The sequence below is a fragment of the Lepidochelys kempii genome, chromosome 24, assembly GCF_965140265.1.
Source record: "Lepidochelys kempii isolate rLepKem1 chromosome 24, rLepKem1.hap2, whole genome shotgun sequence".
Taxonomy (NCBI): Eukaryota; Metazoa; Chordata; order Testudines; family Cheloniidae; genus Lepidochelys; species Lepidochelys kempii.
The window spans coordinates 17,599,431-17,625,056 of record NC_133279.1 but is presented as its reverse complement, the minus strand read 5'-3'; the positions used below and the strand labels follow the sequence as shown (position 1 = coordinate 17,625,056).

The following is a 25,626-nucleotide window of genomic DNA, read 5'->3' as shown; positions in this document are numbered from 1 at the left end:
AACACAGAGTACGAGGTGGAGCCCAGGTGTCCTGGCTCAGTCCCAGCCCCCCTTGCTCTGACCCACTAGACTCCAGTCCCCTGGCAGAGTTGCAGAGAGAACCCAGGAGTCCTACTTGCCGAGATGCCAAAGGAGCACCCAAGGAGGATAAGGCCACTGCGGAGAAAGTAAATGAATTCTCTGCATCAGTCTTCACGGCTGAGGCTGGGAGGGAGATTCCCAAACCGGAGCCATTCTGCTTTGGTGACAAATCTGAGGAACTGTCCCAGATTGAGGAGTCATTACAGGAGTTTTTGCAAGAAATTGATAAATTAAACAGTAATAAGTCACCAGGACCAGATGGGTTTCACCCAAGAGTTCGGAAGGAACTCAAACGTCAAATTACAGAACTACTAACTGTGGTTTGTAACCTACCATTTAAATCAGCTTCTGTCTCAACTGGCTGGAGGATGGCTAATGACACGCCTGTTTCGAAAAAGGGCTCCAGAGGTGATCCCGGCAACTACAGGCCAATAAGTTTGACTTCAGTACAGGGCAAAGTCATTGAAACTATAGGAAAGAAGAGAACTGTCAGCCACATAGATGAACATAATTTGTTGTGGAAGGGTCAACATGGTTTCGGTAAAGGGAAATCACGCCTCACCAGTGTACTAGAATTCTCTGAGGGGGTCAACAAGAGTGTGGACAAGGGGGATCCCATGGATATAGTGTACTTAGATTTTCAGAAAGCGTCCCTCACCAAAGGCTCTTAAGCAAAGTGAGCTGTCATGGGATAAAATCCTCTCATGGCTCAGTAACTGGTTAAAAGATAGGGAAAAAAGGGTAGAAAGAAATGGTCAGTTTTCAGAATGGAGAGAGGGAAATAGTGGGAGTCCCTCAGGGATCTGCACTGGGCCCAGTGCTTTTCACCATATTCCGAAATGTTCTGGAAAAAGGGGTAAATAGTGAGGTGGCAAAATTTGCAGAAGATACAAAGCTACTCAAGATAGTGAAGTCCAAAGCAGACTGTGAAGAGGTACTAAAGGGTCTCTCAGAACTGGGTGACTGGGCAACAAAATGGCAGAGGAAATTCAGTGTTGATAAATGCAAAGTAATGCACATGGGCAAACGTAATCCCAAGTAGACATACACAATAATGGGTCAAATTTACCACTCAAGAAAGATCTTGGAGTCACTGTGGAGAGTTCTCTGAAATCATCCACTCCATGTGCAGTGGCCGTCAAAAAAGCAAACAGAATGCTGGGAGTCATTCATAAAGGGACAGAGAATAGGACAGAGATCTAACCCCAAAGATCGTGTTGCCTCAATATAAATCCATGGGACGCCCACAGCTTGAACACTGCGGACGGATGTGGTCGCCCTGTCTCAAAAAAGATCTATTGGAATTGGAAAGGCTTCAGAAAATGCCAACCAAAATGATGAGGGGGATGGATTGGCTGCCATATGAGGAGAGATTAATAAGAGTGGTACTATTGAGCCTGGAAAAGAGACGGCTAAGGGGGGATATGATCGAGGTCTAAAGAAGGTTGAAGGGTGTGGAGGAAGGAAATAAGGAAGTGTTATTTACTCCTCCTAAAATAAGAACGAGGGGTCACCACAGGCAGCAGGTATAAAATAAACCAAAGGAAGTACTGCTTCACACAATGCACTAGAAACCTGTGGAACTTATTGCCGGGGAAAGTTGTGAAGGCGCAGACTATAACAGGGTTCAAACAGGAACTAGAGAAGTTGTTGGAGGACAGGTCCATCTGCGGCTATTAGCCAGGATGGGCAGGGAAGGTGGCCCTAGCCTCTGTTTGCCAGAAGCTGGGAATGGGCGACAGGGTATGGATCACTGGATGATTCCCTGTTCTGTTCATTCCCTCTGGGGCACCTGGCATTGGCCAGAGGATACTGGGCTAGATGGACCTTTGGGGTGACCCAGGAGGGCCATTCCTCTTCTGTTCTCATGTTGTTCCAGGCTCCCTGCTCTGAGCACTAGACCCCAGTCTGCCTGCAGAGCCGGGTGCAGTCCTGCTGGGAGGGGAGTGTGTGAGAGACCTCATGAGGGTCGCGGGGGTGGGGGGAATTGGGAACCCCCGATCACGTCTCTCCCCCTGTCCAGGTCACATCAAACTGAGGATGATTGCGGGTGGATGTGGCTCCCCTGGCGCCTGCGTGAAGAGAGCGTTGGTGAAGAAATACGCCCAGGGCGTGCCGGAGATCCTGAGCCAGGCCAAGTGCTACGCAGCTCCCAGGGCCGGTGGAGGCATCAGGGAGCCCTGAGCCCCGGCCTGGCATCCTCCCCTTCTGCTGCGTGCCGGGCTGCAGTGCACCTCCCTTCAGCAGCCTCCGGCTGGTGGTTCTCTTTGGGGGGATTGCGGGTTCCTTTTGTGCATTGGCTGAATAAAGCGAGTTCTGGGGAAAGCACCCCCCTTGCTCCTTGTCCCCTGACCGCCCCCTACCGGGCGCCTCCCGCCCCTATCTGTGCACGAGTGATGCTGGCAGGAAGAGAACCCGGGAGTCCTGACTCCCAGTACCACACCCTGTAACCCACCAGACCCCACTCCCTTCTGAAAGGCAGGGATAGAGCCCAGGAGTCCTGGCTCCCAAGCCCCCTGCTCTAACCATTGGACCCCTCTCCCCTTGCAGGGCCAGGGAATGGAACCCAGGAGTCCTGTCTGGACCCCCTCCCGGAAGGCAAGGCCCATTGCCGGGGAAAGGCACCGGCTGGCTGAGCTCCCCAGGGGAAGGAGGGCTGTGGGAAGGAGAGGCCGTGGCTCACCCAGCTGTCCAGGCGGGCGGGAACGCCCTGGAGGGGAGAAATGTCCTTCTAGGTTGATTTTGCAGGGCTCAGTTCGTCCCGCTCTCTGGAGCGGCTCCACTGGGAGTGCCGGGCTCAGAGAAGGTGTCAGGAAACAGGGCAGATCCCCCCAACCGGTGGTGCTCTGTGAGCAGATTTCACCCAGTGTGAACTCCTGGATTGCTGCCCCCGTCTGACCCCGGAGTCACAGCCAGTCCCCTCAGAGACTCTCAGACAAGCCGGACTTTGTGAGGAAAGGTCACGTACACCCCAAACCAGCCCACCCAGGTTGTTCCCAGCCCCAGGAGACCGGTCACTTACCCCAGAGCCACGGGACCCCAGATCCTCCACCAAAGGCAACGCTGGCAGCCAGGTCTGTAGGAAACTCGCTAAAGGGTCGTGAGCTAAGGAAAGGGAATGAGGGTCACAAGGGGTTAAAGCAGGTAAAATTCATGCCCGGGTGAGTCGCAGTCTGTAATTCCAAACGGTGGCAGTGATGGAAGAACCTGCCATTCTCCCAAGTCTTTTCAGGTGCCCCCAATCCGTCTCCAGGGATCCCCGCTTTGCATCCGGTTCCGGTCCCTGTAAGAGTCCAGCCAGCCCAGCGAGGCAGGATCCTTCCCTGAATCCATCCTTACAGCTTCTTCTCCCAGAGAACAAGCTGGCAGGGCCCCCACCCACGTGGGCTTTGCCTTCGATGCGGGGAGGGAGGAACGCGTTGGTCAGCACACACGATGGCCCCTGCCTTTGGACTCAGCACTTTCCTGGTGCTAAAGTTCCTGATTAGCATCCCTCCACCGTCTCTGCTGGGTCAGTGAGTCCCAGGGCTGTGCTCAGGGTGAATGGTTGTTACTCCGCTAAAACAGCAGACGGGGAAGGGAAAACCATACCACGGCCCACTGGTTTTCATGAAATCGAAACTCCAAACACACTGGTCTACCTTCGCCATGCCTTTGATCTAGGCCAGGGGCTCTCGACCTTTCCAGACCGCTGTACCCCTTGTGGCAGTCTGATGTGTCTTGCATAGCCCAAGTTTCCCCTCACTTAAAGCTACTTGCTTCCAAAACCAGACATGGAGTCTAAATTAGCTGTTCCCAGTCAAGAAAGAGATCTTGGAGTCACAGTGGATAGTTCACAGTACGCAGTGCATGTCAAAAAAGAGAACAGAATGTTGGGAATCATTAAGAAAGGGAGAGATAATGAGACAATAAATGTCATATTGCCCCTATATAAATCCATGCTACTCCCATTCTTGAAAACTGTGTGGAGATGTGGTCACCCCAGCGTATAAAAGAGATATCGGAATTGGAAAAGATTCAGGAAAGGGTCATAAAATTATTAGGGGGATGGAACAGCTTCCGTGAGGAGAGATTCATAAGAGTGGGACTTTTCAGCTTGGAAAAGAGACAGACAAGGGGGGATAGGAGAGAGGTCTAGAAAATCATGAGTGGTGTGGAGAAAGTAGATAAGGAAGTGTTATTTACTCCTTCTCATAACACAAGAACTAGGGGCCACCAAATGAAATTAAGAGGCAGTAGGTTTAAAAAAACAAAGGAAGTGTTTTTTCACATAATGCACCATCAACCTGTGGAACTCCTTGCCAGAGGAATGTGCAAAGTCCAAAAGTAAACTGGGTTCAAAAAAGAGCTAGATAAATTCATGGAGGATAGGGCCATCAATGGCTATTAGCCAGGCTGGGTAGGGATGGTGTCCTTAGCCTCTGTTTGCCAGAAGCTGGGAATGGATGACAGGGGATGGAACACTTGATGTTTGATTACCTGTTCTGTTCATTCCCTCTGGGCAGCTGGCATTGGCCACTGTCGGAAGACAGGATACTGGGTTAGATGGACCTTTGGTCTGACCCAGTGTGGCCCTGTCAGGGTTCCTTCCCCACTCTGAACTCGAGGGTACAGATGTGGGGACCCGCAGGAAAGACCCCCTCAGCTTATTCTTACCAGCTTAGGTTAAAAACTTCCCCAAGGTACAAACTTTGCCTTGTCCTTGAACCGTACGCTGCCACCACCAAGCGTCTTACACAAAGACCAGGGAAAGAGCCCACTTGGAGACGTCTTCCCCCAAAATATCACCCCAAGTCCTACACCCCCTTTCCTGGGGAAGGCTTGATAAGAATCCTCCCCAATTTGTACAAGTGAACACAGACCCAAACCCTTGGATCTTCAGAACAATGAAAAAGCAAACAGGTTCTTAAAAGAAGAATTTGAATGAAAGAAAAGGTGAAAGAATCACCCCTGTAAAATCAGGATGGTAAATACCTTCCAGGGTAATCAAATTCAAAACATAGAGAATCCTCTTGGCAAAACCTTAAGTTACAAAAAGACACCAAACCAGGAATATTCATTCCCTCCAGCACAGCTTATTTTACCAGCCATTAAACAAAAGGAAATCTAACACATTTCTAGCTAGATTACTTACTAACTAACAGAAGTTCTGAGACTCCATTCCTGAGCTGTTCCAGCAAAAGATCACACAGACAAGCAGTCCCTTTGTTTCCCTCACTCCCGATTTGAAAGTATCTTGTCTCCTCATTGGTCATTTTGGGTCAGGTGCCAGCAAGGTTGCCTTAGCTTCTTAACCCTTTACAGGTGAAAGTGTTTTGCCTCTGGCCACGAGGGATTTTACAGCACTGGGGACAGAAAGGTGGTTCCCCTTCCCTTTATATTTATGACAGGTCCTTTCTTATGTTATTATAAAAATACATAAGTGTTACGGCCACATCGTGACTGACAAATAGCTTCCTTTCTCAGTTCCACCGTGTAATTATAAGATAACTCCACTGGGATATAAATATTGCACTTACATTTCAGTGGACAGTACATAGAGCTGCACAAACAAGTCATTGTGTCCGGAAATTTTAGCTCGTGTTGACTTCACTAGTGCTTTATATCTGGCCTGTTGTAAAATGAGGCAAACATCAAGATGAGCTGATGTTCCCCCCAGAAGACCTGTGTGTACCCCTGGGGTACACGGACCCCTGGCTGAGAACCACTGATCTCCACTAATGCACAAGGGAATTGGCATCAGTACACATTGGCATCACCTGATCAGCCAGTGTCACATGCAAGGCTGTGAAATCTCCCATCTCCGGGTCCACCAGGATGTCATGGGGCAGCCCCAGCCGATCCCCCAAGGGGCAGGTATTTGCCATCCTGCCGGATAAAACCACAGCCAGATCCTTCTTCGCTGTTCTGCTCACTGCAGCAAACACCCGGGCACCATGTGGGTGGCTCTGCCCCTCTGCCTGCTGTCCGCTCTCCTGGCCACAGGTGAGTCCCGTCCGTCCCCGGGCACAGGGAGCCGGGTGGGGGGGTCGGGAATTTACTTGGGGAACGTACCGCTGTCGATAGCGGATTCTGGGGTCAGGATGGAATTTGTGGGTAAAAGCAGTGAGAGGAAAACCCGGGGCCACGTCCCCCGGCTGACTCGGGGAGAGCAGGGATTGGAGCTTGGGACTCCCACAGCCAACGCTAGGGGTCTGGCCAGCGGGTCTGAGTCCGTCTGTCCTTCCTTCTTCTCATTCCTCCTCCAGCTCTCGCCCAGGCTTGGGGTCATCCTGATGAGGAGCACCACCCCCGTCCACTTGTAATCCTGCTTGGAAATGTTCCCCTGCCCACCAGCACTGAGATTCCTGCCAGGACTCCTGGGTTCATTCCCCAGCTGTGGAAGAGGGCTGGGGTGTAGTGAGTTTGAGCAGAGATGGCTGCAAATCAGGACTCCCAGGTTCTGTCCGTGGCTCGGAAAGAGGAGTGGGGTCTCGTGGGTTAGAGTGGGCTGGGTGTCAGGAGTGAGGACTTCTCGGCTGTTATCTTTCTTCTAACCCTGAATTGAACACATCTTTTTTCTACCTGAGTTTCCCTATTTCTTAGATGGGGATAAGATCACTTTGCTACCATCTAGGGACATAGAAGGGGCAGGGGAAGGCGTTCTGAGGTTTAATTGATGCTTCCACATGAAAACTCGAAAAAAACCAAAGTGGGAAAATTTTTCTCTTTCTTTCTTTCTTTCTTTCTTTCTTTCTTTCTTTCTTTCTTTCTTTCTTTCTTTCTTTCTTTCTTTCTTTCTTTCTTTCTTTCTTTCTTTCTTTCTTTCTTTCTTAAAAAGCCTTATGCTCACATTATGAATTCTAAGGCCCCCACTCTCTGGAGAGGAAAGAGTTGATGCTCCTGGGATCACTTGCTGGAGGCACACAGCCATCTATCCAGAGTCTTAACAAGCGTCAATCATATTCTGAAGAAGAGAATTGGCAGGATTAGCGATGAAAAGTGGGCTGAAGTCGAGTGTGGCTGAGCTGACGTAACTCTGAGAGGCAGAGGCCTGGAGCAGAGAGTGACGGCGGGGTGTGTGTGTGTGTGTGTGAAAAGTCCACCGCAAAGCCAGGCAGAAACCCCTCCTCAGAGCAGCTGAATTCTTGTTTTTCTGCCTACACAGACGTGTGGGGTTTGTTCGCAGGCACAAGCTGCACCCCAGATAGCCACGTCAGAAGATGAAAATGAATTCTAGCCACAGACACTCAGGCAGCAAACAGACTTGTCTGCAGTGTTGAGTAAGATACAAATGACCAGCTAGCAAGATGCCTTTCCCCATCCGGAGCGTTAAATGGAACTGGGCAGAACTGCTGAAAAAGCAGGTGGCATTTCTCCAAGATCTGCCTGCCCACACGTTCAGTGAGGAGGCATTGGTGGTAACAACTCCCACAGCGCCACCTCTTGGTTCTTGGTGGTATTTCGCCCACGGGCACTGCCTGGGGAGGGGTGGGGAGCCGGGGTTTGTACTGAGAAGGGATTTTCCCAACCTCCAGGGAGCGCTCTGCAATGCGAGGTGTGTGCGTCCAGAGAGCAATCGTGCTCCGGCCCCCTGCAGCCCTGCGCCCCCTCGGAAGGGACCTGCATCACTGTCATGGCAGAGATCAGGCTGGGTGAGTGAAAGAAGATTCCTACTAAGTGTAGACACCATTGTCCTCCTGAAGCCAGGGGTGGAACCCAGGAGTCCTGGCTCCCAGCCCCTCCCCCTACTCTAACCAATAGACTCTGCTCCTCTCCAGGAGCAGGGACTGCCCAGTCTGGAAAGGTAATGTCATAGACGGGGGATGGGATGAGATGGGGAATTGCAGTGGGTGGCTGTGGGGCCTGGATCAGACAGAAGAGAGGATTTTATCGGGGGTCGGAGGGAAGATGAGATTAGTTGGGGGTGGGGTGGATGGAACAAAAGGGGAGGATGGAGCAGCTGGGGGTCCATTGGGGAGCTCAGAGGTGATGCTCTGTTTCCCTTCCACAGAGGGAAACTCCTTCTCTTACACGGGTAAGTCGTGCCTGGAGCCCGAGAACTGTGAGCCCGGCCCCTTCTCGCTGACCTACCCGCACAATGTCACTGTGCGGGCGAACATCGCCTGCTGTGACACCGACGGCTGCAACGCCGGGGCCATCCCAGGTGTGTGTCTGCTGCAAGCCTAGAGCCCTGCTCTGGCCACACCTGCCTGGAGAGAACCCAGGAGTCCTGGGTGCCAGCCCAAAGCCCCCATCCCTAACCACTAGACCCCACTCGCTTCCCTGAGCTGGGATTGAGCCCAGGGTGTGGTGACTCCCCACCCCTGGCTGACTGTGTGTGTCTGACTGTTCTCAGTGCCAACTGTGAGCTCCGTCCCCAACGGCCGGCAGTGCCTGTCATTCTTCAAATCGGGGGCAGATCACTGGCAGAAGAAGAAGGAGCTCTTGGCCTGCACCGGCGCCGAGGACCATTGTGTTGAGGATTATGGGGTGTTAACACTGGGTAAGTCCTCCAGATGGGGGCGGGGTCTGAACACAGAGTACGAGGTGGAGCCCAGGTGTCCTGGCTCAGTCCCAGCCCCCCTTGCTCTGACCCACTAGACTCCACTCCCCTGGCAGAGTTGCAGAGAGAACCCTGGAGTCCTACTTGCTGAGATGCCAAAGGAGCACCCAAGGAGGATAAGGCCACTGCGGAGAAAGTAAATGAATTCTCTGCATCAGTCTTCACGGCTGAGGCTGGGAGGGAGATTCCCAAATCGGAGCCATTCTGTTTTGGTGACAAATCTGAGGAACTGTCCCAGATTGAGGAGTCATTACAGGAGTTTTTGCAAGAAATTGATAAATTAAACAGTAATAAGTCACCAGGACCAGATGGGATTTGCCCAAGAGTTCGGAAGGAACTCAAACGTCAAATTACAGAACTACTAACTGTGGTTTGTAACCTACCATTTAAATCAGCTTCTGTCCCAAATGGCTGAAGGATGGCTAATGAGATGCCAATTTCTAAAATGGGCTCCAGAGGTGATCCCAGCTACAACAGGCCAATAAGTCTGACTTCGGTACTGGGGAAACTCATTGAAACTATAGGAAAGAAGAGAACTGACAGCCACATAGATGAACATAATTTGCTGGGGAAGGGTCAACATGGTTTCGGTAAAGGGAAATCACGCCTCACCAATGTACTAGAATTCTCTGAGGGGGTCAACAAGCGTGTGGACAAGGGGGATCCCGTGGATATAGTGTACTTAGATTTTCAGAAAGCGTCCCTCACCAAAGGCTCTTAAGCAAAGTGAGCTGTCATGGGATAAAATCCTCTCATGGCTCAGTAACTGGTTAAAAGATAGGGAAAAAAGGGTAGGAAGAAATGGTCAGTTTTCAGAAGGGAGAGAGGTAAATAGTGGGAGTCCCCCAGGGATCTGCACTGGGCCCAGTCCTATTCACCATATTCCGAAATGTTCTGGAAAAAAGGGTAAATAGTGAGGTGGGAAAATTTGCAGAAGATACAAAGCTACTCAAGATAGTGAAGTCCAAAGCAGACTGTGAAGAGGTACTAAAGGGTCTCTCAGAACAGGGTGACTGGGCAACAAAACGGCAGATGAAATTCAATGTTGATGAATGCAAAGTAATGCACATGGGCAAACGTTATCCCAAGTAGACATATACAATGATGGGTCAAATTTTACCACTCAAGAAAGATCTTGCAGTCATTGTGGAGAGTTCTCTGAAATCATCCACTCCATTTGTAGCAGCCGTGAAAGAAGTGAACAGAATGCTGGGAATCATTCATAAAGGGACAGAGAATAGGACAGAAAAGAGCGTGTTGCCTCAATATAAATCCATGGGATGCCCACAAGTAGAACACTGAATGCGGATGTGGTCGCCCCCTCTCAGAAGAGAGATAAGGGAATTGGAAAAGCTTCAGAAAAGCCCAACGAAAATGATGAGGGGGATGGAACGGCTGCCATATGAGGAGAGATTAATAAGAGTGGTACTATTGAGCCTGGAAAAGAGACGGCTAAGGGGGATATGATCGAGGTCTAGAGAAGGTTGAAGGGTGTGGAGGAAGGAAATAAGGAAGTGTTATTTACTCCTCCTAACATAAGAACGAGGGGTCACCACAGGCAGCACGTTTTTAACAAACAAAAGGAAGTACTGCTTCACACAACGCACAGTCAACCTGTGGAACTCATTGCCGGGGGATGTTGTGAAGGCGAAGACTATAACAGGGTTCAAACAGGAACGAGAGAAGTTCCTGGAGGACAGGTCCATCTGTGGCTATAGGGCAGGGATGGTGGCCCTAGCCTCTGTTTGCCAGAAGCTGGGAATGGGCGACAGGGGATGGATCACTGTGCTGGATTTGTGCTGGAAATGGCCCAACTTGATGATCACTTTAGATAAGCTATTACCAGCAGGACAGTGGGGTGGGAGGAGGTGTTGTTTCATGATCTCTGTGTGTATATAATATCTGCTGCAGTTTCCACAGTATGCATCCGATGAAGTGAGCTGTAGCTCACGAAAGCTTATGCTCAAATAAATTGGTTAGTCTCTAAGGTGCCACAAATCCTCCTTTTCTTTTTGCGAATACAGACTAACACGGCTGTTCCTCTGAAACCTGTTACTAAGTTCTAAGAGTCCATTCCTGTTCTGTCCCCAGCAAAAGCATCACACAGACAGACACAGACCCTTTGTTTTTCTCCCTCCTCCCAGCTTTTGAAAGTATCTTATCTCCTCATTGGTCATTTTGGTCAGGTGCCAGTGAGGTTAGTAGTATAATGGCCCTACAGTCAATCAAACCCTAACTCCGCCCATTGACCACTTAGCCCTTGACCTCTGGCTCCCACCGGAAGTCCCACCCCAATGGGGTATTACTTCCGGGGTCATGGCTGCCACAAGACCGGAAGCAAGGTATGTCATGTGACCCCTCTAACAAGTTCTCCCACTGCCCTCTACCAACCAGGAGAGGTTTTGCCCCAGTAGGACTTCCCCCAATAGGAGATTTGACCAATCAGGGCGAGTTTCAGGGCAGTATGTCCTCCCCGGAAGTGGGTCTTGTGACCCCTCTAACAACTCCTCCTCCCACCCTCTACCAATCAGGAGGGGTTTTGTCCCTATAGGACCAAGAGGAGATCTGACCAATCAGGATGAGTTCCGGGGGCAGGGTGACCCATCTGGAAATGATTAGTGTGACCCCTCTAACAACTCCTCCTCCCACCAACGTCTGCCAATCAGGCCGCCCCGAGAGCAGATTTGACCAAAATAGGGCAGGTTCTGGGATGGGGTGAACCGCCCAGAAGAGGGGCATATGACCCCCTCTGCCAATCAGAACGCAGCACCATCACCCCATAAGTCCCAGCGTCGGGCAGAAGAGGCTGTCTTTTACCAAGAGCTCGTGTTTTAGAAATCGTGGAAACATGGACTCCTTCACCACCCCTGTGGGAACTTCGGACTTTGTTTTAGCCCCAAGGGCCTTCGACAAACCGCAGAGAAAGCGTTACATCAGCAAGAGTTCCAAGGAGGAGACGGGGGCAACTGAGGGGAGCCCTTTGGCCCAACCGTTGATGCACACACGGGACCCCGAAACCCGGCTGCTTGTGAGGCACCGTGATGAGCGTGATGGCCTCTTGTTGTCCACCCCCCGAGAGGTGGAAGGTGATCATGGCTTGGGGGAGTTACGGGCAGACAAGGTGACTGCAAAGGATGTGGCTCAGGTAAATGAATGTTTAAGAGGTGACGGTCGGGGTGGGGGTGTGTAATGGGGGGCTAGGAACCAGGGATTGTGTAAATCAAAAACCAAGCAGTGGGGTGCTTACGCTGTTCCTTTTTTGAAAAAAATCTCTCGACAGCTCGATGATGCCGTTCTAGAGGACCCGGAGACCCTGGACAGCGTTGCACCAAGCGGCAAGGATGAACTGGGCCCCCCTTGTTTTTGCTCAACGCCGATACAAAATGTTGAAGAGGACTCCGAGGATGACGGCTAGGAGGAGTTTAGGAGGAGGCTTGGCATGGAACTGACTGAGCCAGTGTCACGTCGTGAGCGTAAAAAAGTCATGCGGACTATTGTACGCGTTGCTGTTTATGCTGTTCTTAATCACTGTCTCAGGGAAAAGCTTTTTGAAGATTTTGAGGGCTGTGTCATAGATGTGCCAGGCCAGCGGCACCATGACTGTGTGACTTGGACTTCAGTGGATATAAACTGCCAGCTCCAGGGCCTGTGTGCTGAGCTGGGTTTGGAAAGCTTATTAACCACTGTGATTGCCATAGGTTATGCTACGCACTGTCTGTGTCTAACCCAAGAACATTTAGCGCAAGGGGTGACCTTGATAAATGCTGTGCAATTCAGTGGAGACCCTGGCTGTGTTTTAAAGAAAATGGCCAAACCGGAAGATGCCTGCTTAGACAGTTATATTGACCAGCTGGTCCGCACAAAATGTTACAGAACCCTGCTTAAGAAAATGGCTATTTGTAAGAAATCTATAAGGATTAAGTTAGAAAATGGCGAGGGGCCAAACATGCGATATAAAACTTGGTAGCTGTAAATTCAAAATAAAATCTATTGAAAAGGGCTTTGTGACTCTCTGTATTTCTGTTAAAACGGCTCTGGCCCTTAAGGGAGTTTAAAGGTTTTCTTTCTTTCTTTCTTTCTTTTTTTTTTTAATGGAGTATTGTGGTTTGTTTTAAAGGAGCTGTATGTCTTTTAAATAAAAAATTGTTTGTGAGCACCTCGCTCTTGTGTCTTTTGTGTAAGAGAAAGACCCACTGACAGCAAAAAAAAAAAGCTGAAATGTATGTTGTGGAAGGGGAAAAAATATCCTAAAAACGTGTTTACAATAAAACAAACAGGGATTGTTCAGACATGTGGTTGAGGACAATAGAGCTGACTTATCCTGTTGAACTGAATGGGTTTAACCACCCCCCTCACTGAATAGCCAGAGTGACTGTGATTACTCACCCTTGTGGCCATAGGGTTAATTTTGATGCGGGGGGGGGGGTGCACCCATCGTCAGGGAGATGGGTGGGTGAGGATGGTGAGTTCTGATTAATATGAAATGAAATAAAACCTCAGGAGTTCGCAGATGCTATTGGACAGTTTAAATATAACCCCTGGAGTTGGCAGAACGCTATAGGCCAGTTTAAATATGACCCAGGAGTGGGGTGAAGGCCATGGGGCACTTTTTCTAGAAAGCACCCCACCCCACCCAACTTTAAGCATGAAAGACACATGTTTAAAAACAACAACAACAACAAAAAACACAAGCCCCAAGACATTCATTGATATCTGCAAAGGGTCTCTCACTTGAAACGGTTATTGTAAGAAGGCCCTACAGGGGTGGGGGAAAAATATGTATTTGAACTTAAAAAAGAAAAGCAGGCCAATTGTGCAGAAAACTTATTCCCCCCAGATCACAAAAGGGAATGCTAGGGAGGGGTGATCCAATCAACCTGCTAACTATTTTGAAACAAAAGAGTTAGGATGGTCTAAAAACCTCAGATAGCTTGGAGACTTTCTCTTTCAACAGAAACTCTCTTGAATTGCTGCTGGACTGCAAGAGGAGGTATGTTCCCTGTTTTTAACTCTGAAAAAAATATATATTTATTAGATAATGCCATGCTTTGGCCATGCTGTCTTAGTAAATAATGGTGCCTATCTTTATTGCAGTGTGATCTGTTTAGCATGGAGCCAGTAACTTTAAGTTGCAGTTCATCACCAGGCCAAGGTAAAAAAAAAAACATTTTAACTGTAGTTTTGCTTAATAACTTCAGGTATTACATAGGATGAATAGGGATTTGGGGGCTAATACTAACTAACATTTTGGCTTGTTTTTTAACCCAAAGGCTCCAAGCACACATGGCTGGGGCGGGGGACAGAACAACCAGGGGTCTCTTTAAAAGCATGTGGTTTTATTGAAAAGTATTTTGTTGCAAACAGGGTTTTAAACTGCTCTGTGTGTGTGTGTATGTGTAAAACATAGGTGGTTTTTAAAAAGTATATGTCTACAAAGTGATGGTGATGGTGTGTTTCCAATTAACAGGGTTTTTACTTTGCAAAATGAGATGTATTTTAAAATGTATTATATATATATATATATTTGTGGGGGTTGTTTTTAAAGCGGTAGAAATAAACTCAAAACCTGTGTTGCTTGTACACCCTGAAATGGATTATTTTGTTTTAAAGCTATGACTTTTTTAAATAGAAAAAACACCCTAATGAATATTTTTTGATTTTAAAGTTTACTAGATAGTTTCATGTGTCTTATTAGAATGTTGTTTGCTTTACAGTACGGTCAAAACGTGAGGGGGTAAACAACCTCAAAAGAAAAAGGAAAGAGACAACTGAAAAGAAAAATTCATCAGTATCAGTGACGGATGGATGGATGAAGCTGGGTAAATATATTTTGCTTATTAGTCTGTGTCATAAATATAAAGGGAAGGGTAAACCCCTTTGAAATCCCTCCTGGCCAGGGGAAAGCTCCTCTCACCTGTAAAGGGTTAAGAAGCTAAAGGTAACCTCGCTGGCACCTGACCAAAATGACCAATGAGGAGACAAGATACTTTCAAAAGCTGGGAGGAGGGAGAGAAACAAAGGGTCTGTGTCTGTCTGTATGCTGGTTTCTGCCAGGGATAGACCAGGAATGGAGCCTTAGAACTTTTAGTAAGTAATCTAGCTAGGTATGTGTTAGATTATGATTTCTTTAAATGGCTGAGAAAAGAATTGTGCTGAATAGAATAACTATTTCTGTCTGTGTATCTTTTTTGTAACTTAAGGTTTTGCCTAGAGGGGTTCTCTATGTTTTTGAATCTAATTACCCTGTAAGATATCTACCATCCTGATTTTACAGGGGGGATTTCTTTATTTCTATTTACTTCTATTTTTTATTAAAAGTCTTCTTGTAAAAAACTGAATGCTTTTTCATTGTTCTCAGATCCAAGGGTTTGGGTCTGTGGTCACCTATGCAAATTGGTGAGGCTTTTTATCCAACATTTCCCAGGAAAGGGGGGGTGCAAGTGTTGGGAGGATTGTTCATTGTTCTTAAGATCCAAGGGTCTGGGTCTGTAGTCACCTAGGCAAATTGGTGAGGCTTTTTACCAAACCTTGTCCAGGAAGTGGGGTGCAGGGTTTTGGGAAGTATTTTGGGGGGAAGGACGCGTCCAAACAGCTCTTCCCCAGTAACCAGTATTAGTTTGGTGGTGGTAGCGGCCAGTCCAAGGACAACGGGTGGAATATTTTGTACCTTGGGGAAGTTTTGACCTAAGCTGGTAAGGATAAGCTTAGGAGGTTTTTCATGCAGGTCCCCACATCTGTACCCTAGAGTTCAGAGTGGGGGAGGAACCTTGACAGTCTGGTTAATTTATGAGGTTTTGTATTTTAAGTAAATACATAGGTGTGGGTGAGAAAGCTGGCAAAGTTACGTTTTTGTACAAAATGCATTTTTCCCCCCGTCCCAATCAGTCAGGTGCAGCCCTTCTGACAAGGCTGTAGTGGGAGCTACCAGGACACAACCCCGAGAACCACCAAAGAACCAGGAATCTGCTTTGAGACCTTTAACAAGGCAAAACAGCACAAGAGAGCAGATGAAGCATCAGGCCAGTCCAAACCTCATTTACGTCAAAGCCAAGGACAAAACAAACACTCTGGTAAAAAACACCCATGCAAACACAACTCCAGTTCCTCAGCGGCCACCGCCACACCGAGCCCTGAGAAAACTGTGAGCGAAAACGCCCACGTTCACAAACCCAGAGCACGCACGCTAGGGGCTCTGAATGTGCCCAGAAACACACACATTCCAAACCCGGAGCAGGCGCTCTCGGGGTTGTGAACAAAAAACCAAGGATTGATAAGCCATTCTCCCAAAACCATAAGCTTGTCACAGATCCCCCATATTCTCGTATTTTGGAAGAGTTTGATGCTTCATTCAGAAAACTGATGGACGCTGTATCCTCGGGGGGTCTAAAACAACAGCATTCTCAAAAGATTTGGAAAAAATACGATGCTTTGTTCAGAAAACTGATGGATGCTGAATCCTCAGGGCGCCTAAAAGAAAGGGGGTCTGGAAAGGGTGGCTCTGATCAGGCATGACTAGGTGTGGAAAGGGGTACCCTGAAGGGTGCACGTCAGCTCATGTGTAAACAAAAGGGCGGACAGCGCTTGGGGGATAAACAGATGGCTGCCAAAAAGTTCCAGGCCAGGGTCGCTGTAAAAATTTTAAAAAGGGCTAAAGAGGTAATGAGGAAAAAAACCCAAAAAGATGAGAGCCTCCGGTAGGGGGCATCAACTGGCATGTCTGAAAATGGGGAGGCGAAATCAGACTCTGGTTTAGAAAATTCCCCAGAGGGCTCTCTAGACGGGGGCCCCATCTACTCCCAATGACCCTCACAGAGGCGTCTCAGAGTCTGACTCTCAATTAGTATGGGATGTAGAAGATGCCACTGATGGTTCTGTAGAGGAACCCCCAAGTAACCCTGAAAATGCAGAGATCTATATGGAGAGAGTGAGAAGTTGGCAACGTGAATTACCTAGATTTGGGGGGTCAGTGTATTGTGAGGAGTTTTGTTTTGTCAATCTTGAGGAAATAAATTCAGCTGAAGCTGAAGAGGTTGTTGAAGCCATACACAGAGGGATACAGCTAGTTCTCGATGACATTAATGGTAGGGTAGGCCCTGATGATTATGTACAGTTATGTTTAGAGAGCCGTCATTGAACTGACCCTTTGTTTTCAGTCAGAAGAAGTAGGGATGAGCTGTCCGCTGAGGATTTCTTAAACCAGACCTCAAAGCTGCTACAGAGCGATAGAGAATTGCATGTCGATGGGACATTGCGCCTCATTGTGACAGTTGTAAAAAATAGGGGTGGGGGCGCTCGAAGAGTTTTAAATTCTATCCTTAGTAGTCAAATTATTCCAAAAAAGAGACAATGTTTAGTAGAGCTGACTTACACTGGTACCAATTTCTATGTTTTGCGGGTGGGCTCTTGTCCGTCATGGCCGGTCATAAACCTACGGATGCGGAATTGTTAGCAGAGGCTAGAAAGTTGCATGAGAAACTGGGGTGGTCAGATCCAGAGAAGGTTCTGCTCAGTGACGTAGCAAAGTTTGAACAGCATTTAGGAGGTGGTGCTGTATGCAGTGAAAGGTGGCTGGGGTTTTACCCTAAGACTTATTTCATCCTGTTGCATGATGAACATTACTATGGGGTTCTGGCGTGGGGGTGCTCCTGAGGTGTCCTAGCTGTAGACTGTTTTGTCGGCCCAAAGAGTGTTTAGACAGACATGTCAACTGTGCATCAAAAAAAACCAGTTGAATGCCTGTCTAAAACTTTGTGTGATCAGTGTCCGTCGTACGTGGACAAGCGGCACCGGTGTAAAGGGAGGCGCTGTAAGCAGGGTCAGGGTTTGGTCGTTGGAGATATAGACAGTCACCTCTGTTTTATGGACAGCCTTAGGAAGCCCGAATCCTCAGAAAAGTATATTTTTTATGATTTTCAATGTACGCAGGAGACTGGGTTGCATGTGCCCAATTACATTTTTGCGATGTCCCTAAAGCCAGAAAAATCCTGGGAATTTAAGGGTGACGAATGTCTTTCAATATTTGTTAAGACCTTTATTGGCAAAGAGTTCCGGGACTACACGTTCCTAGCGCACAGTTCCAAAGGTGATGATGCGTATGTAACCCTTCTGCCAGGCCAAGTTGATAGCAGCAAGGGCCGGGTTCAGTACACAGTGGTTCCCTCTCATCAAAGCAAATGGAAAACTGGCTCGAGCCCCCACATAGTGACCTGGGAAAATCTTACACACCCTCTGGACACCTCAAAGAGGCGATACTTCCCCTCTTGCAAGCACAGAGTCTCGGTGTAGCAGAGAATCTTTAATAACATGAGGTAAACGACATCAGCATTAAATTGGGAAAACACCACAACTAGTGTTCATTAACCAAACCATGAGCAAAGACCCACCCCAGCAAATTGGGCCACATCCTTTCCCTCGGGTTCTTGAGTCCCAGAACCCAAACGTCTTGAGTCCAGCAATCCACAAATCACCCAAAGTCCAAAAAGTCCAGCCCCAGAGTTCAAAAGTTCATCTGCAGAGTGTTACTCCCCAGTCTGGCTAAAAATGTGCCTGTGTGTGGGGGAAAGAGGTAAGGGGCACCTTACGTGACCTGAAGCTGACTGCCCCACAGGGCTCCGCTCCACTCCACCACGACCGGCTCCGCTCCGCCACGAACGGCTCCGCTCTGCACAGCTCGCCGTCTCACGAACAGCTCCGCTCCGCACAGCTCGCCTCGCTGTCTCACAAACGGCTCCGCCAGCCTGTCCACGATCAGCACCGCTGCACTCTAGATCTTCCGGCTCCCCACTACTTGACACAGCGCTCAGTGATTCCAGCTCAAAGTAGTGGGAGCCTTAGTGCTGGTGCACCATAAGGCCAAAGTGAATTCAGCACAGTACCTGTAGCAAGACTCTTAATAGACCCAAAATTAGCTCTGACATTCCACAGTGGAGAGAGACAGACAGAGGTGCAACTGGTGTTTCAGGCCCTCACAAAGGGGCCCACACCACCAGGTACTAATACCTGTCTCAAGCCTCTCTCCAGTCACAGAGTTTTGGCACCCATGTCCCTTCCCTAGCGACTGCTACTTTGTTGATGGTGAGTCCCTCCATCATAACAAATGGCCAAGTACAGTTCCAAGCACAGTTCCCATAATCAGGGTAATAGCAAGTTATTCTTCCTGCCCCAATAACAGAGACACTGGGGATCCCACAACAGCCAAAGTGACCATTTGGGCAGCTATGGCCTCATTCTAGGCGGGGTGGATGTGCCTATGCAAATGAGATCAGCCCCTGAAGTTCTTTTCCACAACTTGCCACACCTCACCACCAGATGTCAGGGTGGAGCTCATCCTGGCTCTGCTTACATCCTCCCCCCAGCCGAGAATTTGTCGTCCCGACAAATCACACTCCCTTTATACCAACTCATTGGTTTCCTCCAAAGGGCCTCAGGAAGCCCACTTGAGCTTCCACAATCCTGTGTGCTAAATGTATTGGCTCCTCACTAGTCACCCCAGGTGCATCATAAGTTAACCATTTTACTGGTCTTATCACCTTGTCTCGTCTATTGAGAATCTCTGTTGCCGAGGTAGGGGGAACATCCTCTTGAGTGATGGATGGAGAGGCTTCCTTTGAGGGTCCCTTGGCTACTGGCATAGGCCCCTGCACTCCTAGTTCTAACGCTGGAGGGTCCAAGGTGCCCAGGACATCCTCTACCTGTGTGTCCACTGTCCAATAACCTGTGTGTGTCATCAGCAGCACAGGGGTGTCGGAAATGGGCCTAAATAATTCCGCTATGGGGTTTAGGGCGGAAGAGGGAGAACTTTCATTTCGTTCAGCTGATCGAGACTGAAATCTTGTCTCCATCCCAGGATACACCAGGGTTGTGTCTTCCTCCTCAGACTCACTCTCAGATGTGCAGAATAGGGGTAAGTTAGCTGCCCGGGTCCCGCTGTCTGTGTTGGATGGCAGCTTTGGTCTAGCTCTTCTGTTCTGGCCGACTGCCCTGTCATGGCCCATCTCATAAGGGGTGCTTACCAATTCCCCCACAGGGAGCAAAAGGTTTCTATGCACTGTCTTTATTTGCCCTGGACCGTCTTCAGGTTTGATCTTGTAGACTGGCAGATCTCCCAGCTTTTCCATCACCAGGTAAGGTATTGCCTTTCATCCGTCAGCTATCTTGTGTTTGCCGGCAATACCCAAATTTCGCAGCAGGACTCTGTCCCCCGGCTGGAGTTCCTGGGAACGCACTCTAGCATCATATCGATGTTTGTTGCGGTCTGCGTTCTTCTGAGTCGTTTCTGAGGGGGTGGAATCTCCATCCTTTGAAGTGTTTAAGGCCCAGCTTGACACAGCTCTGGCTGGGATGAATTAGTTGGGGTTGGTCCTGCTTTGAGCAGGGTTTGGACTAGATGACCTCCTGAGCTCTCTTCCAACCCTGATCTTCTATGGTTCTCTGATTCTCTGAACCTGCCTGCCTGCTCTGGTCACTGCAGAAAATGCCCGGCCACCATGTGGGCGCCCCAACCCCTCTGCCTGCTGTCTGCTCAGCTGGTCACAGGGGAGTCCCATCCGCCCCTAGGCACATGGAGCCGGGCACCGATGAGGAGCAGGAAACGTTTGGAAATCACAGACAATTCTCAGGAGCCAGGAAAACCGTCCCCCACCCTTGTCATCCTGCTTGGAAATGTTCCCCTGCCCCCTGCACTGAGATTCCTGCCAGGACTCCTGGGATCATTCCCAGGCTCTGGGAGGGAGTGGGGGGGTCTCTTCTGGGGTGTATGTACCCCACGCTGGCCCAAGGAGTGCAGGGAGAAAAGGGCTGAGCAGCAGAGAGGGTTTTGCAGATTCCTGGGCACAGGGACTAGCGTGAGGGCCGCGCTGAGCTGGGTGAGCCGGGACCGCGCCCTGCTTGGCCAGGAGGGGACACTGTTGCACCATCGCACTGACTCACATGGTCTGATTTCTGGGAGCCAGGACTCCTGGGTTCTATCCCCAGGTCAGGGAGGGGGTGGGTCTAGAATAGGCTGGAAGCCAGCAGCAATTAGGACTCCTTGCTTAAAAGAACAGGAGTACTTGTGGCAACTTAGAGACTAACAAAGTCATATAAATTGGTTCGTCTCTAAGGTGCCACAAGTACTCCCGTCCTTTCTGGGGATACAGACTAACACGGCTGCTACTCTGAAATCTGACTCCTTGGCTGTATTCGTGGCTCTGAGTCTGACACCGCCTCTTTCTGCCTCAGTTTCCCTGTTTATAAGATTGGGGATAATGTTCCCTTCCTCCCACCTGGGACCCTGGCAAAAGCGGGGGAAGGCATTTGGAGGTTGAAGTGATGTTTCCAGAGGAAAGCTCTGGAAAAAACCAAAGTGCATGAATTGGTTTTCTTTCTCTCCTCCTTCAATTAAAAACTTATGTTCACTGACTGAACTGTAACTCTCCCAAGCTCTAGACAGGAAAGAGTTAACGATCATGGGATCTCTTCAGCCAGTCCAGAGTTTTTGCATGCATGATGGAGGTGTGAAGGCATCAGTGGCAAGGGTGAACTTGGCCAATCAAATTCGGAAGAAGAGAGTTGACAGGACAGGATGGTCCCCGGCTTTGGAGTGGACACTTTTCTGGTGCTAAAGTTCTTCATTAGCATCGCCGGGCGTCTTTGCTGGGTCAGTGAGTCCCAGGGCTGTGCTCAGGGTGAATGGTTGTTATTCCATTAAACAGGAGACAGGGAAAGGAAATCCATACGATGGTCCATTGGTTTTCATGAAATCGAAACTCCAAACACAGTGTTCTACCTTTGCCATGCCTTTGATCTAGGCCAGTGACACTCGACCTTTCCAGACAGCTGTACCCCTTGCAGCAGTCTGATGTGTCTTGGGTACCCCAAGTTTCCCCTCACCTAAAAACGACTTGCTCACAAAACCATCCATAAAAATGGACAATGTCACGGCCACACTGCTGCTGACAAATTGCTTCCTTTCTCATTTCCACCATTACAAAATAACTCGGCTGGAATGCAGTATGTCAAGTTTCCTTCCCCACTCTGAACTCTAGGGTACAGATGTGGGGACATGCATGAAAACCTCCTAAGCTTACTTTCACCAGCTTAGGTTAAAACTTCCCCAAGGTACAAATTAATTTTATCCTTTGCCCCTGGATTTCCACTGCCACCACCAAACTTTAACTGGGTTTACTGGGAAACGTAGTTTGGACATGTCTTTCCCCCCAAAATCCTCCCAACCTTTGCACCCCACTTCCTGGGGAAGGTTTGGTAAAAATCCTCACCAATTGCATAGGTGACCACAGACCCACACCCTTGGATCTTAGAACGATGAAAAAGCATTCAGTTTCCTTACAAGAAGACCTTTAATAGAAGTAAAGGAATCACCTCTGGAAAATCAGGATGGTAGATACTTTACAGGGTAATTAGAATAATAGAATCATAGAATATCAGGGTTGGAAGGGACCTCAGGAGGTCATCTAGTCCAACCCCCTGCTCAAAGCAGGACCAATCCCCAATTAAATCATCCCAGCCAGGGCTTTCTCAAGCCCGACCTTAAAAACTTCTGAGGAAGGAGATTCTACCACCTCCCTAGATAACACATTCCAGTGTTTCACCACCCTCCTAGTGAAAAAGTTTTTCCTAATATCCAACCTAAACCTCCCCCACTGCAACTTGAGACCATTACTCCTTGTCCTGTCCTCTTCCACCACTGAGAATAGTCTAGAACCATCCACTCTGGAACCACCTCTCAGGAAGTTGAAAGCAGCTATCAAATCCCCCTTAATTCTTCTCTTCTGCAGACTAAAGAATCCCAGGCAGAGGCCTGGAGCAGAGAGTGACAGCGGGGTGTGTGTGTGTGAATGTGTGTGTGTGTGAAAGGTTCACCGCAAAGGTTCACAGGCAGAAACCTCTTCAGAGCAGCCAAATTCTTTTTTTTCTGTTTGCACAGACGTGTGGGGTTTGTTCGCAGGCATAACCTGCACCCCAGATAGCCACGTCAGCAGCTGAAAATGTATTCTAGCCACAGACACTCAGGCAGGAAACAGACTTGTCTGTGGTTTTGAGTAAGATACAAATGACCAGCTAGCAAGATGCCTTTCCCCATCCGGAGAGTTAAATGGAACTGGGCAGAACTGCTGCAAAAGCAGGTGGAATTTCTCCAAGATCTGCTTGCCCACACGTTCAGTGAGGAGGCATTGGTGGTAACAACTCCCACAGTTGGTTGGTGGTGGTATTTCGCCCACAGGCACTGCCTGGGGAGGGGTGGGGAGCCATGGTTTGTACTGAGAAGGGATTTTTCCAACCTCCAGGGAGCACCCTGCAATGCGAGGTGTGTGCGTCCGAAGAGCAATCATGCGCCGGCCCCCTGCAGCTCTGCGCCCCCTGGGAAGGGACCTGCGTCACTGTCGTGGCTGAGTTCAGGCTGGGTGAGTGAAAGAAGATTCCTACTAAGTGTAGACACCATTGTCCTCCTGAAGCCAGGAGTCGAACCCAGGAGTCCTGGCTCCCAGCCCCTCCCCCTACTCTAAACAATAGACTGTGCTCCTCTCCAGGAGCAGGGACTGCTCCGTCTGGAAAGGTAATGTCATAGACAGGGGATGGGATGAGAAGGGAATTGCAGTGGGTGACTGTGGGCCCAGGATCAGACAGAAGAGAGGATTTTATCGGGGATGGGGGGGGAAGATGAGATTACTTGGGGGTGGGGTGGATGGAACAAAAGGGGAGGATGGAGCAGCTGGGGGTCCATTGGGGAGCTCAGAGGTGATGCTCTGTTTCCCTTCCACAGAGAGAAACTCCTTCTCCTACATGGGTAAATCGTGCCTGGAGCCCAAGAACTGTGAGCCCGGCCCCTTCTCGCTGACCTACGCACACAATGTCACCGTGCGGGTGAACATCGCCTGCTGTGACACCGACGGCTGCAACGCCGGGGCCATCCCAGGTGTGTGTCTGCTGCAAACCTAGAGCCGTGCTCTGGCCATACCTGCCTGGAGAGTACCCAGGAGTCCTGGCTCCCAGCCCCCCTGCTCTAACTACTAGACCCCACTCCCTTCCCGTAGCTGGGATCGAGCCCAGCGTGTGGTGAATCCCCACCCCTGGCTGACTGTGTGTGTCTGACTGTTGTCAGTGCCAAGTGTGAGCTCTGTCCCCAACGGCCGGCAGTGCCCGTCATTCTTCAAAATGGGGGCAGATGGCTGGCAGGAGAAGGAGAAGGAGCTCTTGGTCTGCACCGGCGCCGAGGACCATTATGTTGAGGAATCTGGGATATTAACACTGGATAAGTTCTCCAGATGGGGGCGGGGTCTGAACACAGGGTACAAGGTGGAGCCCAAGTGTCCTGGCTCAGTCCCAGCCCCCCTTGCTCTGACCCACTAGACTCCACTCCCCTGGCAGAGTTGCAGAGAGAACCCTGGAGTCCTACTTGCTGAGATGCCAAAGGAGCACCCAAGGAGGATAAGGCCACTGCAGAGAAAGTAAATGTATTCTGTGCATCGGTCTTCACGGCTGAGGCTGGGAGGGAGATTCCCATACCTGAGCCATTCCGTTTTGGTGACAAATCTGAGGAACTGTCCCAGATTGAGGAGTCATTACAGGAGTTTTTGCAACAAATTGATAAATTAAACAGTAATAAGTCACCAGGACCAGATGGGATTCGCCCAAGAGTTCGGAAGGAACTCAAACGTCAAATTACAGAACAACGAACTGTGGTTTGTAACCTACCATTTAAATCAGCTTCTGTCTCAACTGGCTGGAGGACGGCTAATGACACTCCAATTTTCTAAAAAGGGCTCCAGAGGTGATCCCGGCAACTTCAGGCCAATAAGTCTGACTTCGGTACTGGGCAAACTCATTGAAACTCTAGGAAAAAAGAGAACCGTCAGCCACATAGATGAACATAATTTGTTGGGGAAGGGTCAACATGGTTTTGGTAAAGGGAAATCACGCTTCACCAATGTACAAGAATTCTCTGAGGGGTCAACAAGCGTGTGGACAAGGGGCATCCCGTGGATATAGTGTACTTAGATTTTCAGAAAGCATGCCTCACCAAAGGCTCTTAAACAAAGTGAGCTGTCATGCGATAAAATCCTCTCATGTCTCAGTAACTTCACCTTGAAATGAAACGGCTAAGGGGGCATACGATCGAGGTTGAAGCGTGTGGAGGAAGTAGAGAAGGAGTGTTATTTACTCCTCCTAACATAAGAACGAGGGGTCACCACAGGCAGCAGGTATAAAACAAACCAAAGGAAGTACTGCTTCACACAACGCACAAGAAACCTGTGGAACTCATTGCCGGGGGAAGTTGTGAAGGTGCAGACTATAACAGGGTTCAAACAGGAACTAGAGAAGTTCCTGGAGGACAGGTCCATCTGTGGCTATTAGCCAGGATGGGCAGGGAAGGTGGCCCTAGCCTCTGTTTGCCAGGAGCTGGGAATGGGCGACAGGGGATGGATCAGTGGATGATTCCCTGCTCTGTTCATTCCCTCTGGGGCACCTGGCATTGGCCAGAGGATACTGGGCTAGATGGATCTTTGGGGTGGCCCAGGAGGGCCGTTCCTCTGTTATGTTCTCACGTTGTTCCAGGCTCCCTGCTCTGAGCACTAGACCCCAGTCTGCCTGCAGAGCCGGGTGCAGTCCTGCTGGGAGGGGAGTGTGTGAGAGACCTCATGAGGGTCGGGGGGGAGAATTGGGAGCCCCCGATCACGTCTCTCCCCTGTCCAGGTGACATCAAACTGAGGATGACTGCGGCTGGATGTGGCTCCCCTGGCGCCTGCGTGAAGAGGGCGTTGGTGAAGAAATACGCCCAGGGCGTGCCGGAGATCCTGAGCCAGGCCAAGTGCTACCCAGTTCCCAGGGCCGGTGGAGGCATCGGGGAGCCCTGAGCCCCGGCCTGGCATCCTCCCCTTCTGCTCCGTGCCGGGCTGCAGTGCACCTCCCTTCAGCAGCCACGGGCTGCTGCTTCTCTTTGGGGGAGATTGCGGATTCCTTTTGTGCATTGGCTGAATAAAGCGAGTTGTGGGGAAAGTACC

General features: G+C 49.6%; 1 protein-coding gene across 1 annotated transcript; it reads left to right on the top strand.

Moving 5' to 3' along the window:
* Positions 1-3,516: 3,516 nt before the first annotated feature.
* LOC140902986 (uncharacterized) lies at positions 3,517-25,479 on the top strand. Its single transcript, XM_073323568.1, has 9 exons — positions 3,517-3,592; positions 8,075-8,227; positions 8,420-8,566; positions 11,521-11,654; positions 20,026-20,165; positions 22,916-23,028; positions 23,388-23,540; positions 23,727-23,900; positions 25,319-25,479. The coding sequence occupies exons 1-9, from the start codon at positions 3,517-3,519 to the stop codon at positions 25,477-25,479; spliced, it is 1,251 nt and encodes a 416-aa protein (XP_073179669.1).
* The last annotated feature ends 147 nt before the right edge of the window (positions 25,480-25,626 follow it).

What these genes read in the sequence shown, in the direction of transcription:
- LOC140902986 (XM_073323568.1), top strand. Translation starts at nt 3,517, where the DNA reads ATGGCCCCTGCCTTTGGACTCAGCACTTTCCTGGTGCTAAAGTTCCTG. An exon ending in GCTCAGCTGGTCACAGGGGA is followed by an intron (nt 20,166 to 22,915) that starts GTCCCATCCGCC and finishes ACCTCCAGGGAG; the next exon opens with CACCCTGCAATGCGAGGTGT. An exon ending in CAACGCCGGGGCCATCCCAG is followed by an intron (nt 23,541 to 23,726) that starts GTGTGTGTCTGC and finishes GACTGTTGTCAG; the next exon opens with TGCCAAGTGTGAGCTCTGTC.